Source organism: Leuciscus leuciscus (genome assembly GCF_965113295.1).
Source record: "Leuciscus leuciscus genome assembly, chromosome: 6".
Taxonomy (NCBI): Eukaryota; Metazoa; Chordata; class Actinopteri; order Cypriniformes; family Leuciscidae; genus Leuciscus; species Leuciscus leuciscus.
This window is the reverse complement of record NC_138730.1, coordinates 8,783,966-8,802,609: the sequence shown is the minus strand read 5'-3', so window position 1 is coordinate 8,802,609 and position 18,644 is coordinate 8,783,966. Positions and strand designations below refer to the sequence as shown.

Genomic DNA, 18,644 nt, shown 5'->3' with positions numbered 1-18,644 from the left:
AAAATCATTATGAATGATAAAATTCATCCCACAGAAAGAATTTTGTCAGGATCTGTGTCAATATTTAGTTGCTGATCAAATACTGATCTAAAAAAAATGACACTGTCGGTTCATCTCTTACAGTTTTACAGTGAATTGTAATTCAAATCTGGTCTGATTTTATGTTCACACCCCTGTGTAAAGTGTGTAGGGTTAGTAGTCTAGATCTAAACTTAACAGGAAACAGCAAAGAAAGTTTTTGAAGACTAAGATTACCTACATTAATGTCACCTTGGTGGGAAACTTACTCATTCATTAAAATGTTAAGACAAAAGAAGAAATATTGTTTTGAATAATACTTAAGTACGCAATTAAATGTTATGAATTTATTTTTATTCATATCCGCAGCACAACCCCAAGCTCAAGCATTTAGATGAGCTGCATCCTCTCAATAACACAGCTACGGTTTCCAATATCACAAGATTTTAATTGTATTCTTTTACAACAAAAAAATGTGGTATCAATTATGGCACCATGATATTAAGCACTACAACAGATATGCAATTAAAATGTCTTTAATTATGAAAATAACAACAGTGCAGTAGACGGGTTAAGGTAGCTTGACTGTGCTGACAAAATAACAGCGCTGGTTCCAAATATCTCCCTGTAAAATGTTTGTGTCAGGTACTCTTCATCTCTGGATACAAAAAACACAAAACAGAACACTGAGTTTGCTGTTAAGACAAAACACAATGTTGAAATGCTGTTTTAATGGTGATAAAAAATAAACCAACCTACTAACAGCTACGCCATGGTTCGGAGCCGCTACATATTTTGTGTGGCACCGCATGTGTTCAACAGCACGTCTCCGGTGGAAGAGTAAGTACTCAGGTCCTCTGCTCTATAAAGAGATTCAGGTCTGCAAACACACACACACAAAGCGGACACATTACACATTTTTACTGCTATAAACCCAGAGATAATGTAATGTTTATGCAAGTGAATTTAGAAAGAAATTGAGGCAAGTGGGGAAACTTTCCAGTGCAGAAATAATAGGTTCAATAAATGTTAGAAATAGTGACCTCCTAAGATAAAGGTTGGAGATGCAGCCCTCAAAGGTGTCCTTGCCCAGGAGAACGCTAGGGGAATACCGGCCAGATGAAGAGTCCCTCTCTCTCTGTCCAACATCATTTTCATCAATACGAAGTTCAGTTCTAAAACAAAGGTGAAAAATAAGGCTTATTTACAATTTAAGAGACTCATGTTTATCAGTATCTAAAGCTACACAGAAATCATTCATTTGGCTATCATCACACTTCTCATAGCAGAGGTGTCAGAATATCATTTATAGAACGCAAACCCTCCTTACAAAAGTTACTATAGCTAGGTTTCCATACCGATTTTGGTATATCACAAAAATGTATGTAAAAATCAAATGAATCTTACCCTGGACCCTGTCCGAAAACAGTGAGATAATGCCATTTGCCATCCTGGTACTGTTTAGTAGATTTCCACATGTTGCCTTGGAATTTCAGGACCACATATCCTTTCTCCATGGAAAGTTGAATGTTATTATTCTACCACAGAAAAATCACAGAGCCAATGTTAAAAACAGGTTGATATTTTACTACAGTCTGTAAATTGCTAATGAAATGTAAGGAAAAGTAAGCCTGATTGCCCAGTTAGTCAGACTAGTTCTTTAGACACATAATGGCTATGTTTATGCCACTGGCCAAAGTTTTGTTCGTGTCAGATGCATTTGAGCATATAGTGTGTGTAATTGTGGAAGGGATGTACATTATTGCTGTTCTGCAGCAGGACACCGTCTTTTGTACTCTTGAAGCCCAGTGAAAGGTTCACATCGTCTAAGCTGAAGTCTTCATGGAGTTTCTCCAATGCACTGCCTAGGCTGAATTCAGCGTTCCTGATCATCTGGAAAAGAGGTGAAAATAGATTATGGTTAATAAATTATACCTTTCTGTGTTTCATTTGCCGAAATCAAGCATTATTCTTTTAAATGCACAATGCAAATAAAATAATATTAACTTGATTACCAGTAATTCATCAGAGCAGCCTTTGCCAATCCCCACTTTTTCCAGAAAGACTGGCGTTATACCACCAGCAGTGCCGATTTTCACACACCCTTTCAGAGGAGGGATAGTGATATTGTATCTAGGGTACAATAATTCAGAATTAGTAAACATTCATATGATTGCTTAGAAAAGGTCTGAATCACTTGGTTAATCAAAACAGGTTAAAGGGAAGACATGAAGACACAGACCTCTCACGCAAAGCATTAGGTATGCCACCGATGTACGAGTGCTTGAACTTTGGTGGAACGACGTCTGTCCTTTTGACCTCGGTGTTCCCTATTCGGACCCTAAACTCCTTCCCTGAAATAATGTAGACTTTCACATCTATATCCTGTAATATGGAAGACAAAAGTGCAAGTTATTTTTTTACTGCCATGATTATGTCCAGTACCTTAGAGAAAAAGTCAGCCTCATTCTTCCTTACCGTAAAAAGGCTTGGTTTATCTTCACTTATGACGGGCTCCAAAATATTATCTTTGTCCCGGCCACGTAGAACAATGTAACCTCTCTCAAGAGAGACACTGTAGTAAAAGTCCTGATAGCGTATGAAGAAAATAAATAAATAAAATATAAAAGACACAACAGAAAAAGGTTCAGTAGGTATGAACAAATTCTTACATCATTCTCATCTCCAAAATACCACAAAAGAGCATCCTTAGCTTGGGTTCGCACTCTCTGGTTGATCACTTGATTGTTGAGGAATTTTTCAATCAGGACTTTGGCATAACCGGTGCCTTGAAAGTATTCTGAATCTGACAGCGTGTTTTGTCTGAGCAAACAAAAAGAGAAGCAGATTTTTTTCTTTAATTTTTATAAAGCTTGCTGTACATGCAAATGTAGTGATGTGATGAACACGATTGGTGTTATTGTGAATATATTATTAATTATTAGTACATAAGCATCAAACCATTCACACGTTGAGAGCTTACCTCTTGCAAGGGGTTTCTGTGTTGATATTAACCGCATTCTTAAAGTTGTACAGACTGATAAATTGGTCATTAAAGGTGGAAAACTCAATGCAGCCAATGTATTTGCCATAGTTGAGTGAGTCTGGTGGCTAAAAAAGGCAAAGACAAATGGATTTAATAAATAAACATGTATTAAAAATGAACCAAGAATTAAAGAGATCATCACACAAAATCCATTGACACTAGGAGGAAAAAAAGGCATTTACTGTGAAGTCATCTGGATAACCTCCTACATAGAAGACCACATTATCTGGACTGAGATCCAGCAGGTTACGCGTCAGCTGTCCCAGGCTTCCCTTCATCTGCTCAGGCTTGAACTGCTGTGTGTGAACGACTTGTGCATCTTGATAAATTCTAGGTGGGCAACAAATTAAAAAAAAACAGGTGCATATAGTAGATAAAAAATAATGGTAAACCTGTACAATAAGGTTCCACTTGTTAACATTAGTAAACTACTTTAGTCAAAAATAACTGGAAAATGGTTCCAAAGCATTTAATAAACATAGTTAATGTTAATTTCAACATTTAGGCTACTAATACATTATTAAATAAAATAAAATAAATACCTGTTTATATTATGTAATGGACCATGAACTAACAATGAACAGTTGTCTTTTATCACCTAACATTAATAAAGATGAATAAATGCTGTAACAAATGTACTTTTTATTGTTAGTTAATGCTAATTAACTAATGGGACCCCATTGACTTATCAAGTGTTACCAATATAATGCAAGTACAACATTTCAGCTGTAATGGTATTTTTAGTTGTAACTTGTAGAAACATATGGCATATGAACATATGAAAGGACAAATCAACATATTTTATTCCTTTAAATAGACACAAAACTAGAACATACTTAATGGCAGCTATTTGTGACTCAACATCAAACTCATAATGTTTGATTATTATGCATTCAGCATTGTATTGTATTAGAATATTTTTGGAGATGCATAAGTAAAACCTGATAGACACTGTAGGACATAATAACAGATTCATTTAAGGGCCTTTTGCACTGGGTCCCCCAATAACTAAATTTTCCCCTATGGCTATTTTCCTGGTTGCATTCGCACCGCTAGTAGGAAGTCTGAAGTGACGTAAGCTTGCCGACAACGATGTCATTTAAATGTGCCATTCAACACCTGGAGGATGTAGGACGCCATGATCGGAGTTAACAGGTTTAATGATAAAAGGGAATGGGATGCGATTGGAAGAGCAAAAAGGAGGGTTAAGAGACGAAATCTCCACATATCATCGAGGCTGAGAAACGAACACAACGCTGCAGACAAAGGGGAATGCAGTTAACATTAGCTTTCTGTATGTTTCTGTGCCGATAACTCTCTGTATGTTAGTTTGTGGAGTAAGCATATGTAAACTGGTGTTTGTTTTACTGCCGGTTTTTCGTACGACATACTTTCGGCCAACTAATGTACACTTACATCCCTGGTAGCTCCTATTGTGCTGCATGGTTTAGACCCTACTCTGAAGTAGGAGCTAATTTAGTTCCCCCAAAAGGAGTTCCTAGAACTAAAACCTCCCAGTTCCAGCGGTGCAAACACGCCAATAAGTGGGTACTTCCTCCAAAAGTTATAGGAACTATGAAAACGTTCCTATTTATAATAATTGTTTCTGCCTAAAAGAAACAAACATAATAAATACCAATGGTTCTTATTTAATTGATACCGCATGTTACTATACCTGTAAAGGTCGATTTTGTCAAAGGAAGCCAGGCTAGATGAGGACTCAGTGATTTTGGTTGTCTCGACATCATACTCCACTCCATTGAGCTTATAAATGACATGCAGGATATTATCTCGAAGAGCCATGCCGATGAAGTCTCCAGATGCCTGTGAGAACATTCAGGTAATGCATTAATGAGAGTAACAATTAGTAGGCTGGAGCAAAAATGAACTTGTATCCTCACACAATTGACAGGACAGGTAATCACACTCACGTCTTTTTTTCCGAGGTAAAGCACAAACAGATCGTCTTCGACCTTCTGGGTCTGACGGCGGCGGCGCCTGGTGCCGTCCCCTCGAACGGGGGGTTTCTCGGGTCTCTGGAGGGACAGGGTGAGAGAGGTGTATGCACGCAGGTCATCCAAGTCTCTCGGGGGACGCATCTCCACATATCCATTACCAGAGAATTTCATAGGGACGACAATCTGCAACACATTTAAAACATGAAGAGGACCATGCAACATTATGCTTGAAAAAAAAAAAAAGTCATGAGTTATGGGTCTTGAAAACTAGACAGGTCTTATAACCTTTACACAGTACAATCTTTTGAAGGTCCATTCTTGGCAAATATATGTCGTCTACCCTGACAATAGTGAAACACTCCATGAGTTAGTAAACCACATGAGGTTTTCCTGATGTATTGCTGAAGGCAGCTGAAATTCAGATTCAGATTTGGTGTGTAAGGGAGATTAAACTCTTGTCCTGTATTACTTTCTGAACCATCGAAGAAGTAACTGCATTTATAGAGCAAATCGAGCAATCAATTTTAAAAGGAATGTATATAAGCTAAAGCTAAGGAGAAATCCGACAGCATCTTCATTTTAATCTGTTTATCTTGTCGTTTGGTAACACTTTATTTTGATGCTTCCCAACATACATTCTACTAACTTTGTAACTACATGCCAACTCTCAGTTAGGGATGCACGATATATCGGCCACCATATCGGTATGGTTGATATGTGTTCTTTTTTAATGTTATCGGCCCAATGAGAAAATTTGGCCAAAATATTAAAGCCGATAAATAATGGATTTTCCTTCATCTGCACACTGTTGGTCATCATGATGGTTTTGAATTGCTTGAAATATGATTTGGAATCGCTTCAAAAGTGCAACGCAAGTCCGTCAAATTGACTACATAAAACTTTAATGAGATCATTATACTGTAGTTGTGTGTTTGGGACATTGTGTGCTTTGTTTTTGTAATCAGGCTCTAAAAAATATATATACAAATTCATATTTAGATTTATCGGGCAATATCAGTTTATCGGTTATTGGCTTTTTCAAATATAAAGAATTATCGGTTATTGGTATCGGCCAAAATGTTCATATCGGTGCATCCCTACTATCAGTCGTTAGAGTATTAGTAGACTGTCTGCTTAAAGTCTAAAGAATTTCTCTACTAATTAAATTCAAATATGGTTGGAAAATACTGCAGCCTATTTTATGTCAATTTAATTGTAGCAGCAATGTTCAATGTGTAGGATATAAAAAGAAATAGTCTTACTCTGTTAGCAGCCTCACGCGCTTGCTCAATCAGTTCCTTTATCTTATTAATATTTTCAGACACATTGTTCCCGGAGCCAATCTGAAAATTCAACTCTTCTATTTTATCCAGCAGGGACGGGACGGAGCCGCTCAGGTTTTTGACTGTCAGATGGAAAGTGCAGAGAAAGTGAGTGAACAATACAAAAGTGGAAGCTACTGAAGAAAAATGATTAAAAACAACACCTACAGCCCGTTAAAGTTAACATTAACATTACCAGCACTTACCAGTCATTTCCACATCATTGAGAACACTGTCAATATTTGAAACTGAAGGACTAACAGAGATGTTGGCAACTTCTGCTTTGATGTCATTAAGCTGGTCCATTGTGTCACTTGTGCTGCGATTGGCTGCTGCCGCCGCTTTCTTAGCCGCGTCGATGATCTTTCCAATGTCATCTGTGATCAGACAGAATGAAAACATATTTTCAAGCACATTCATGACCCTAAAAGTCTATAGTTGACAGCTAAGCTGCGTCCATTGATCAGACTAATCTGGTTTGGGCTAGTTGTCCGTTTTTTTCCCAGCAAAGAAAACTATATAAGATACAATGAATGAAAATCAAACACGCCAGCACCTGTCCTTTCATAAAGCCTCTGTAAACAAACTTCTCAATGAACTCCGCTACCAAAAGCATCGGGTTATATGAAGCTGTCTTGTGTAAGCATTGGGCTTAGTTGTTTCAAACAATGCTCTTTTCTTACCTCGCTGAATTCCTCTCAAACCATCCTGAACTGTGAGCAGCTCCTTTTCTAGTGCTTTCTTTTTCTGCTCGGCTTCTTGCAAACGATTCTTCTGATTATTGAGGTCTTTGGTTGCTCCTGGTAAAGACGTAATAACAGTTTTTAAGCAACCAATGATTGATCAAATGAAATCAAGTTTGATACAGTACGTAGGTTGATCTTTGTAGAGTTAAGTTTTTATTTTAAATTCACACATGTGTCACCTTTAAGATCTTTAGCTGCGTTTTTGGCATCTTTAAGTAGGTTATTGCCATTGTTTTTCAGAGTTTTTGCCCTGTTGATTAAGTCCCCTTGACTGACCTCCTGAAAAGAAAAATCAACAAAAGTCACACTTAAAAATGTATTACTGACAAAATATCAAAATTCAGTTCCCTACAGTTCCCATAGATGTAACATACACATTAACTATGGACATGTTCAGCTATCATTTCACAACTATACTTTTAGTCATTTTACAACACTATATATTTTTTTTTAGTGAAAAGTTTTTACAACAAAAAAAAAGTTGTTCGTGCACTGACAACAACGTTGTTAAAATTATCCCATTCACACAAATTCGCAAAAACAACTAAAAACGCTGTATTCTGCTGCCTGGCCAGTAGTTGGCGATGTCACTTTGTAAAGAAACGCTACGCACCTATAGACTGAACATGTAATACACACGCATATGAAGTCACCATTTTCCAAAATTCATGTTTTTGTAGTTTACACGGAGACGATAACGGTATTGTTTCGCAAAATTTGCGCTTTGAAACCCGATTTGAATAGTTTGTGTTTTCATGTCCCCAAAAAGCTATCGTCGTGTAAATGAACAGCCAAAACGCATAAAAAGTTTTCAGTTTTTAGTTGATGAAGGTGTCGTGTAAACGGCCCCTTAAAGTCCCCGTGTGGTGAAAATCAAGCTTTTAATGTTGTTTATATGTCTATGAGGTGTTTTTAATTTGCTTTAAGACAAACCATGTGTAAATTCATAAGTCGACACGATTGCTGAGTATTTTCTCCTTAAAACTGCAGTGAACCAAAGACAGTCTCAAAAACACGCTTTGAAATCGCTGGTGTTTCTGACGTCACAAACTACCTTGTAACCAATCAGATCAACGTGTGATCATCAACGAGTGGATCTCTGAGCTGGTGTGAGTGAGTGGAGGCGGGGCTCATTTGCATATTCATAGAACCGCGTATACTAAATGAGGCAAGGGTGTCGGGTTACATTCAAGCTATTTTAAGGCATGAAGATATGTTTTTTTTTCAAGAAAAAAACTTTAAATATGTAATTTTGGTGATCAAAGATGAGTTTTAATGTATAAAATGATTGACTACAGGGGGACTTTAAACTTCTTTTTGTGAAATGCTTGGCTTGAAAAGGGTGCTTCCTTTAATGTTTTATATAATTCATTGGCATTCAGAAGTTTGACACAAGTGTCCAAATACTTTTTGGGGCAATGTATGTATCCTAACTTTGAGATTTATGCTAATTAGATAAGGTCTCCTACATTAAGCGCTTTGTCTGCCGCCTCTTTGGCCTCCTTCGCAGCCTCCTCTGCAGCATTGACAGCGTCTGTGATGTTTTTGTACGCCTCTATCCCGGAGAGAGCGGTCTGCACACCAGAGCGCCCACTCACATTCTGCACAGCCCTGTCCGAGAGAAAATATCACTGCTAGTCATATCAACAAGGAGAAAAATAATGTGGAAGATATACATGTATATGTATGAGGAAAACATGGAACTGCCATTAAAACAAAACTTCATGAGAAGGTGAAAAGGGCGTGAAAGTTTGGCATGATTTATCTGATTGAGTGACACAGGAAGATTTGTGGTCACATGAGAGGCACTCATGATCTTACTCAGGTGTCAGTAAACTAATAAACCCTCTTACTCTTGGAGGTCTTTGGCCAGTTTGTACATGTTCTCTGCATGCTCTTCTGCCTGTTTCACAATTCTCTCTTTGGCTGCTGCTTGTGAGATAACTTGGACTTTATCCTTGAGTTCAGTCTTTGCACCGCTAAGTTGCGCGGCAAGCTGTTCATACTCCTGTGGGAATACAAGAGGATTTGTCACCAGTGAAATCACTAAAACTGTAACTGATAAATAACTCATCTGTAACTTGTACTACTTAACCAGTTAGAAAAAGCCAGTTAATGAATTTAAAAATATTATTAAATATAAATATTGATGAAAAATGTGTGTTTATATATATATATATTTATTTATGCCACATTTATGACAACTTTATGCCACACCTGCCAATGGCCAGTGACTTTCTATTTTCATTATTAAATGTAGAAATAAAACGAAGACAAGGACAATCCATATTTTCTTAGCATTGTGTTATTATGGGGGAAATGCTCAATGCAAAAAAAAAAAAAACATAGTTGTCAAAAAAAAAAGGCTTTACATAAGTAAGTGATAGTTTCTTAAAATGATTTTTTTATCTGTCTTGTCTCATAATTCATCCAAACCCAAAGGTGTATGAGTGTGATTATAAATTAAGCTCCAAATCTCCTGTAGTTTCTTATACTAAGCACATTTGTCTGAAAAGTTTACCGTTTTACTGTCATTGAACATGTTCAGGAGGTCCTTGGTGTCTTTCAGCTGGTTCACTGCAAGAGTAATCTGAGTCCCAACAATGTTTCTCTCGCGCTCCAAATCTTTCACTCGTTTCTAAAAAAGAAAGAAAAAAACTTAATGGACATCATTCCCTCTTGATAGAACGTGTTTTGAGGATTTTAAAGCTCTTGATGCTTACCAGAATGTCTCGAAGGCCTTCACTATTGATGTCATTCTGATTGCTGGCTTTCTTCACCATATTATCAGCCTGTTTGAGCAAATCCTCTAACTCTTTCAGCTTGGCCTCATAGTTGCTCAGCAGGCTATCAACACGCTTGGATGCCACTTCATTCTCATCGCATTGCTTTATGATGTTTTTAACATCCTCTAAAACTGTAATGAAAACATATAACCACACATTAATGTAGCCAATGGCATTAATTATTAGCCTACATGTTAGCATAAGCAGCTTAGACGTTCACAGACTAAATCGGTAGTTTGATTAGGGGATAAATACATTTGTTTGCTTCAGCTTGCTCTTTCTTGGCTGCATCTTTCTGTGTCGTGAAGCTTCGCCTCTCCATTTCCTTCACCATGTTCTCGGACTGTTCCAGAAGTTTGGCTAAATCCGCGGAGGGAAGAGCCGCTCCACTGCTGTTGGAGTCCATGAGCTGTTTCAGGAGCTCTGAACAACACATCAAATATTTATATTTCAAATACATCACAGATTTGATTACTTAAAGTCCCCATGTGGTGAAAATCAAGCTTTTAGTGTTGTTTATATGTCTATGTGGTGTTTTTAATATGCTTTAAGACAAACCATGTGTAAATTCATAAGTCGACAGCATTGCTGAGTATTTTCTCCTTAAAACTGCAGTGAACCAAAGATTGTTTCTGACGTCACAAACTACCTTGTAACCAATCAGATCAACGTGTGATCGTCAACGAGTGGATCTCTGAGCTGAGTGAGTGAGTGGAGGCGGGGCTCATTTGCATATTCATAGAACCGCGTATGCTAAATGAGGCAAGGGTGTCGAGTTACATTCAAGATATTTTTAGGCATTAATAATTATTTTTCAAGGAAAAAACATTTAAATATGTAATTTTGGTGATCAAAGATGAGTTTTAAGGGATACAATTATTGACTACAGGGGGACTTTAATCACTATTGTTAATTTATATAAATTCTAAACTTTCTTCAAAACAATTGTTGAATTTGAATCTAAGAAAAGACAACTACCCGTGTACCGTGGGTGTTTAAAATAAAGGAGCTGTGGCTGGGAACATTCATAGGGTCAGTGCATTATGGGATTGTTTACAGGATCTGTTAGGACAGGCCTGCTACACGAGACGCATCGGAAACTGCACACCTGGGGGGATTTTTCAACTCAGGACACAAATGGAGCACTGCTAATGCAGTTTGCCAAGTTAACTCCATGTAAACTGAGGTTTATTAACTGAACCGCTGTCCTCATTATCACACAGAATTACAGGTCAATTCTTATTAGCAAAAAACAGTTTGTGTTTTTTTACCTTTTATTTTTGCAAGGAGGTTCTGTGCCTCAGTGTTCAGATCTTTTGCCCTTTGGTGGCTGTTTTCAGCATTAGCAAGAGCTTTCTGAGAGTCGTCTGATCGCTTCCTGACCTGGACATACAAATGCTTGGTGAATTATTTGATTCCCGCATGAAAATAGACAGATTTAGACACACTAAATCAATTCTAACTTGCTTAAACACAGTATTCTACATGAAATCTGCATCTGTTTAGAAGAGAAAAGTCTTACCTGTTGTTTTAGATTGTCCATATCATCGCCCAGATTGATCACATCTTGTTCCAGTTGGTTAACTTTAGGCATCTGATTGTTGACCGTGAAGCTGAATGTATTCACCAGATTCTGAAAAAAAAGAAATAAAAAAATATAGAGTTTATGTTTATTAGCCTATTCATGTAATTATTAATTTATGTTCTTTGAAACATATTGTTATACATTGTTCAGTTGATGCTTATTGAGTTTGGGAAAGGTTTTAAAACATTAAAGTGTTGTCATTCACTCCATTGTCTTAAAGGCAGTTCAAAAGGGACTTTACTGTTTAAATAAGAAGAAATCTTTACTATTAAAACAAGAGATGACTGAAATTTGTCAATTGGGGCAGATTTATAAAATGCAAATATGTAAGACACTTGCCCATTTTTATTTCATTGCATCAGTTATTGGAATTTTCTGACTCTCTGCTTGTTTGATTTCAAAATCAAAAGTCATAAAATGTAAAAAAAAATTATAATTTGCTTTTGTAAAAACATTGCTTTGCTTTTGCCTTAATGGTTGAGAAACATTTCCAAGTACTGTGACTGTTCAGTCATGTCTGAAAATTTAGCTGACTCAAATTACCCACAGAACGTTCCAGACTACATGTTCTCTATGATCATTAAGTTGGATGTGGATTCTGAGGTAAATGATAATCACTATGATATACTTTGAGCCACCTACTTATTTTAATGCAATAAACTTTCAGAAAAGAACAGCAGTGTGTGTGAGTGTGTGTGTGGTAGACTATTAACGTTAACATGATCACACTCGTTCTATGTGCAATTTGCCCTTACTAGGAAAAAGAAAATACAACTTTGTTGTGTCACAGGACAAAACACTGAGGAATAAACCAGGGAAATACCGTTGTGGCAGCAATGGCTTCTTCAAGCTTTCTCAGATGTTCTTTAGATGAAGGTCTGAGAGAGTCTAAATCCATTTGATCTTTGATTCTTCTCAGCTCAACATCAAGCTTTTCCAGATCGCTCAGCAATGTCTGAGCACAGTTATCACACTCTGAAAAATGACATACGGCGTTACAAAAGAACATTAAAAATATAAAAAATAATGTAACCCTGTGATGCCAGTAATATCCTTTACCTTCACACTGTTCTTCTGTGTTTGTGTCCTGAAGCTCTAGAGAATTCCTGCACACTGTGAAAGAACAAGACATGTTGTGAATGAAGATATTTACATTTAATATTTATTTAGTGTTCACAGAACAAAGTATTAGTAACTATTGCGTTAGTACATTAAATCTACTGCAGACAAGCATATATTTTTTGTAGTACGGTAATGAGAAAATGAGTGTGTTGGAGGGTGGGAGGGGATAGCATATGTTTGAAAAACTTAATGGTGCTATTTTTTTTATTATTTTAAGTTGAAATGGTGCTATTTTTTTATTATTTTAAGTTGAAATGTGGCATTCACCCTTGAAGAGCTAAATGTATATGCTAAACAAATAAATCCACACCTCCAGTCTTAGAGTCACACAAGTTTCCGGGACAGTTGCACAGACGACAGCGCCCACCGTAGACCAGAGGATCACCGTAATATCCCGGGGCACATCTGAGGAAACATGGTCAGAAACGCTTCATTACAGCTTCTTCTCTTATACAGCAGCGGACCGATGTCATGAGGTGATCGTATGCGCTGGATTCACAATGTGTTGACTTCTCTGAACATCCAGCTTCAGTAGATAAACCATGCTGGATGCCCAGGTTTACACCAGTGTCTAACCAGCATAAAGCAGCCTGGAAAAGCTAGTCTTTTCAGCAGTGATGATGAGTAGTCATAGATGACATGAGTGAGTTTGAGTTTTTACAGAAACACTGCATAGAGTATATGTGAAGCACACAGGGATATCAATTTTAGGAAATTCAAGTTGTAGTATTTCACCCCGCACCACTCACCGCTCGCATCGTTCGCCCGTGTGACCCTCTTTACACAGACACTGGAATCTGCCACGTGTTTCAGAGCAGCTCAGTGCAAAACTGCAGAAAGATATGCCACATCATAAATGCATCATATAAAAGAAAGCACATCATTAGGTAAAATTTAAATAAAAAGATTTACAATATGGCACAATATCCACTTAAAACTGTCAGGAAACCTGGAAAAAAAAGGACCTATTATGCCATTACAAAGTCTTGATGTTGTTTTTAGGCTCTACTAGAACTGGTTTTCATGCTTGAATGTAAAAAAAAAAAAATCATATTATTTTCCCCATATTCTCCAATGTTGTAGCTCCTCTCTTCCCAGTCTGTCAGTAACGCTCTGTTTAGTTCCTGTCTCTATGAAGCTCCTCCTTCTGAAAAGCACACTGTGCTCTGATTGGTCGGTTGGATCAATGTGTTGTGATTGGTCGAGCGCTTCGAGTGTGTTTGGGAAATGTCCCGCCTCTTACCATAACCGCCAGTTTCAACACACTAATAACTAACTCAACCAGGCCCCGCCCCTTTATTCTGCGTATTAATAATTTAAATGAGGAATATAGTGACTTGTTCGTTCCCCGAAGAAACTCAAGACTACAATGGAGGCGTTTCAGGAGTTCAGAAACACTGACACTGATATAGAGAAGAACTTTGCAGAGCTTTTTCATGCTCAAACAGCAACACAATTACACACTAAAAAGCAGAATAGGTCCTCTTTAATGTACAACAATTTGTTGAACTTCATTATAAAAATCTATTTGCACATGCCTTTGTTACTCAAAAAACGCTAAAAATGATTTCTATGAGTACCATTTTGTCAAGAAAAAAGGTCAATATGTTGATGAATTGTCAGTACATATGAAATTTTTGAGAGACCATGACTTCATAAACTGATGTTGATTCCCTAAAATGGTTTTGTTTTTGAAGTTTAAAGGGGTTCACTTTGCTACACTTGTGGTATTCCTGGTCAAAAAAAAAAAAGAAAAAAAAAAAGACATGCCTCTACAAAAAAACATGCTTAAATGCTCTAAGATGGCTGAACTAATTTCACGTTGTCAAACTGAGTTACGAATACTCGCAATTTCTGGTTACCAATTCAAACACACAATTATCCATATGAAGAATGTATGTAATCTACCCAAACATGATGAAGGACTCTACTTGCAAATTTTAAGGCAGGTTTTTTTAAGTAAACTCAACTTGCATTGTACTTTTTCCATCACACATGCAAGACTTACTTGTTGGCTTCATTGCTGAGAGGACATTGGCACACCCTGCATTTTCCCTGAACAGCATTCAAGTAATATCCCTCTCTACAGCGCTCACAGTGCTCTCCCGCAGTGTCATCCTGGCAGTTCTGTTCAACACAGAGCATTTGGGTTAAAAGTACATGAGCACAGGCAAACAGAGCGCATTATTGGAGGTCAGTGCAGCACTTACTAGACATCGGCCGGTGATCTGCTCACACTCGTTCGAGTGGCCGTTACAGGAGCAGGGAACACAGCGAGGTAACTGACCTCTTCTGTCTAGATAGTAACCAGCAGCACATCCCTGATAGGAGGGAAACACACATGTACTGTAGAACAAGGGGTGGCGAAAAAAGAAATAAAAAGCTTACACTTATTTTAAGGTATCATTGTTACAATGTAATTATATATTTAAGTACTGAGTAATATTAAGCAACTACATGTACTTACTATTGTGTTAGGGTAGGATTAGGGTTTGGTTGAGGGTTAGTTACATGTAATTATGCATAATTTGCTGTTATAACTATTGTAAGTACATGTAACAGGGACACTGTAAAATAAAGTGTTACCAAAAAGTGGGAAAATTAGGAAAATGAGAAACAGTATCTTACATTATGTACAGTGACCCCCAAAAAGATTATAGACTCAAAGCAGAAACGTGTTCCTTTTAACTCACATTTTACCAATGTCATTCAGCATTATCGTTCCTGTTTTTAAAGTGGCCATTGTTTCAGTGCTTCACAAAAGCAATAGACAGAGTTGGTGCAAAAGTCTTCCAAGTTACCTTTACTGACATATGGATCTTTTTTCAATTCACAACTTTTTGTTTAGGTTAAACAAAGCAAAAACAAAATCCTTTCAAGTACCCAAGGGAAACAAGTACCCCTGCTTGCGAATCACTGCATTATACAACATTAACACAAGTGTAATCTGCAAACAAATGCTCTTCAGAATTGTGAGATACAAACTCGTAGCTGTGACAAAAAGTCAGAATTGCAAGAAAAAATGCGCTGTTATCTTTTAAATAGTGTTATTCAGTGGCTTTTTATCTCACAGTTCTGACTTTTTTTCTCGCAATTACGATATTACGAGATATAAACTATTTTGAGAAATTCTGTCAGTCTTTTTTCCCTTCATAATTTGGGCTTAAGTCACAATTTTGAGTTTATATCTCACAATTCAGAGAAAAGAAGTCAGAATGCTGAGATATAAACTTGTAATTGCGAGAAAAATGTTAGAAATGCGAGAAATAAGTCAGAATTGCGAGATATAAATTCGCAATTACGATAAAAAAGCTAGAATTGCAAATGTGCTTTTTATCTCACAGTTCTGACTTTTTTCTCGTAACTGCATGATATAAACGCGCAATTGCGTGAAGTTTCAAAGTCAGAATTGCGAGGTATAAACTATTTTGAGAAATTCTGTCTTTTTTCCCTTCAGAATTAAACTTTATAACAAGTTCAGAGAAAAGAAGTCAGAATTGCAAAATAAAATCACAACTGTGAGATAAAAGCTAGAACTGCGAGAAAAAAGTCTGAATTGTGAGATAAAAAGCCGCGATTATCTTTTAAATACATTCAGCAACGTCTACAATTACAACATATTGTTTTAGTAACTGTTGAAATATCTCTTTACTATCCAAATAAAATTTACTCTGAAATAAATGTCATGGGCTATAAACGTTCAGAGCATAATTTGATTTAAAACTCAGTGTAAAAAATAGGATATATTTTATGCCATAACTTTGGTTCTCTGGAATTCTAAATGGAAGAGTTGCAAGTATCGCACATGTAATAAGTACTTCACAACCCTGGATACACTATAGACATTAAACAAATCTGTTCTGGCAATTATAAAAGCTATTTGGACAAAAACACTAATCATCCACAATCAAATTTCAAAGACCTGTTTTCGTCCGCACACATACATAAAAAGCAATACTTGAAAACAATAATATTCCTCTTTACCTGTGCATCATCCACTGAAGGAAACTGGACCTGCTGTGTGTCATGGATGGAAGGGTACTGAACGCGCTGAGCATCATTTAGTGCTGGATACTGAACTCTTTGAGTCCACTCTGCCTGTTCTCTCCGAGGATGGTCTGGCCTGCGTTCGGGTCGGGGCCCTCCAGACCCCAGCGCTAGCAGGGCCGCGAACACAACGGCCCTCAGTGCTGCACTCCTCCATGCCATCGACTCTGACATTCCTGACTGGTTGATGCGTGTGAAATAACTCGTACCGCTCTCAGGTACGGTCTTCTTAAAGAGGGAGAAACGCCCCAGACAAACTCTCATACGTGAATCAGTCGTGGACACGCTGCCGCAATTGAACCAGGAAATTGAGTCACACTTAGGTATGTGAGTGAGGAGAGATGTGTACTGGACTCAACACCTGGAGAAATAACTCAGCTACACACATTCACTCAAAAGTAAACAAGACATGAACTAAAATGCCCCAGCACTTTATCAGTACATGGGATAGTTGTTGTGGTATTCATTTATTATTAATATCTTCTCTCAAGAACCTCTTATGTTTGCTATTTCACTATTTCTTCACTGTCAGTGTTTTATCATTGTTTGTAACTATGACAAACCGTGAGTGTTTAAGACACAGCTCCACATTAATCAGAATGACTCACAGCAACAGTTTGTTTTGTCAGCTCTTCCACACCCAGTCTAGAGAAGTCAGCACACGCCCCGTACGTGGAGGAAAACATGCCCTCCGGTTACAGACTTCACAGGTCTTCCCTTGCCTTTATTGGCATGTCCCGAAAACAAAATGTATTTAGGGTGTGGTGGGAAGGATATGGCTACAGAAAGGATTCTGGAAATGCAATGGAAAAGTGCTTTAATTCTTTAACAATCCAACAAAAGAAATACACATTCTGCTGTGTTGCAAAGTCAATTTAAAGCATATCGAAATTGGATTGTTCCACTCACTCATTTTGAAAATGAAATTAAATATTTGTTTGTGAAAATAATATATATTGTGTGGAATGATATATCTTTTATCTTCAAAATTACATGAATTAATCATGTTAAACAACTTGGGGTAGCAATGGGGTTGTAATTATTGAGTTTATTAAGGGAAAGTGGATTATTTCATAAAATCCAGATTTCTTTTATTGTAAGTATACACAATTTGAGGCCCGGACCTCATTTCATATGTTACTACTTTCTTCTAACTTGACTGTACATCCATTTGTGTGCAATTCAGGTAAATGTTGTACTCGATATCTTAAAAATTATGAAGTGATATTAGTGCTCTTGGGTGTGATAGGACAAGTCAGTACAGCAGACCATAATTACTATACCTTACCCTGCAATTTCATACAAAAAATTCAAATGTGTTTTGATCTCTTATCACCCCATTTACCATTCCCATTACATACAAAAAAATATTCAGACATATCTTTCAGGTAATAAGTATTAGCTGGTTTATAGATAATATAAAATAGCGTAACCACAGGCCCTTAAAATCTCTTATGTATCTTCAATAGCAATACAAATGTACATTTCACTTGTGGAAGTCTTAAACTTGGGGAAAGAATGTAACAAGATGCTTGTAATAAAAATATTTGACTTATGGGTTACCACAGAAATTTGAGTGCTAACTACCTTTATGGGCACCACAGATCCAGCAAACTGATCCGCTGCAGTGTGTCAGAAAAGCTGCACCTGAGAGCTGAAAAATACTGCCTCCGCAGGGTACATTGGGTACATGCAGAAATGTAGCATTATATTTAGATGTACTCCCATGGCATACAAAGGTTGCAGTGATGAGCATTGTAGCCAATGACAGATATGTCTGTAGAGCACGTGAATGTAGTGATCTCGTCATTGCAACTCAATTTCTGCACTCTCATGATTGCTTTCATCATAACTAACAGTTCAAACACGATGTAAATAAGAGTGTAGACAGCATCACTGATTATAACGGAAGTTTTGGCGAGAGTCCAGAACTCAGTCATTGTTAAACGGTGTTTGGTGTTTTAAGCCCCCAACGGCGCCTTCCAGGCAGCGAGGGGATGGGTAGGTTTAAGGT

At 37.2% G+C, this 18,644-nt stretch overlaps 1 protein-coding gene across 1 annotated transcript; it reads right to left on the bottom strand.

Annotated features, from left to right (window-relative positions):
• Positions 1–350: 350 nt before the first annotated feature.
• LOC309500669 (laminin subunit alpha-3) lies at positions 351–16,909 on the bottom strand. The gene is made up of 31 exons (XM_082172349.1): positions 16,568–16,909; positions 14,794–14,904; positions 14,592–14,710; positions 13,333–13,413; positions 12,894–12,988; positions 12,521–12,574; positions 12,285–12,436; positions 11,399–11,509; positions 11,148–11,259; positions 10,132–10,299; positions 9,814–10,007; positions 9,612–9,728; positions 8,944–9,098; positions 8,560–8,701; positions 7,270–7,369; positions 7,028–7,144; positions 6,551–6,721; positions 6,285–6,427; positions 4,996–5,205; positions 4,740–4,888; positions 3,247–3,394; positions 3,002–3,129; positions 2,691–2,841; positions 2,497–2,607; positions 2,261–2,403; positions 2,034–2,151; positions 1,777–1,911; positions 1,426–1,556; positions 1,062–1,193; positions 774–898; positions 351–676 (listed from the first exon to the last, which is right to left on the bottom strand). Exons 1-30 carry the CDS (start codon positions 16,892–16,894, stop codon positions 805–807), a joined length of 4,119 nt encoding a protein of 1,372 aa, XP_082028475.1. The 5' UTR covers positions 16,895–16,909; the 3' UTR covers positions 351–676; positions 774–804.
• Positions 16,910–18,644: the final 1,735 nt, after the last annotated feature.

Bases quoted from the DNA above. Each gene is read 5' to 3' on its own strand.
- LOC309500669 (XM_082172349.1), bottom strand. From the start codon at position 16,894: ATGAGAGTTTGTCTGGGGCGTTTCTCCCTCTTTAAGAAGACCGTACCT. The intron at 14,711-14,793 runs GTAAGTGCTGCA...TGTGTTGAACAG, and splicing joins AGATCACCGGCCGATGTCTA to AACTGCCAGGATGACACTGC. The intron at 2,608-2,690 runs GTAAGAATTTGT...ATACGCTATCAG, and splicing joins ATTTTGGAGATGAGAATGAT to GACTTTTACTACAGTGTCTC.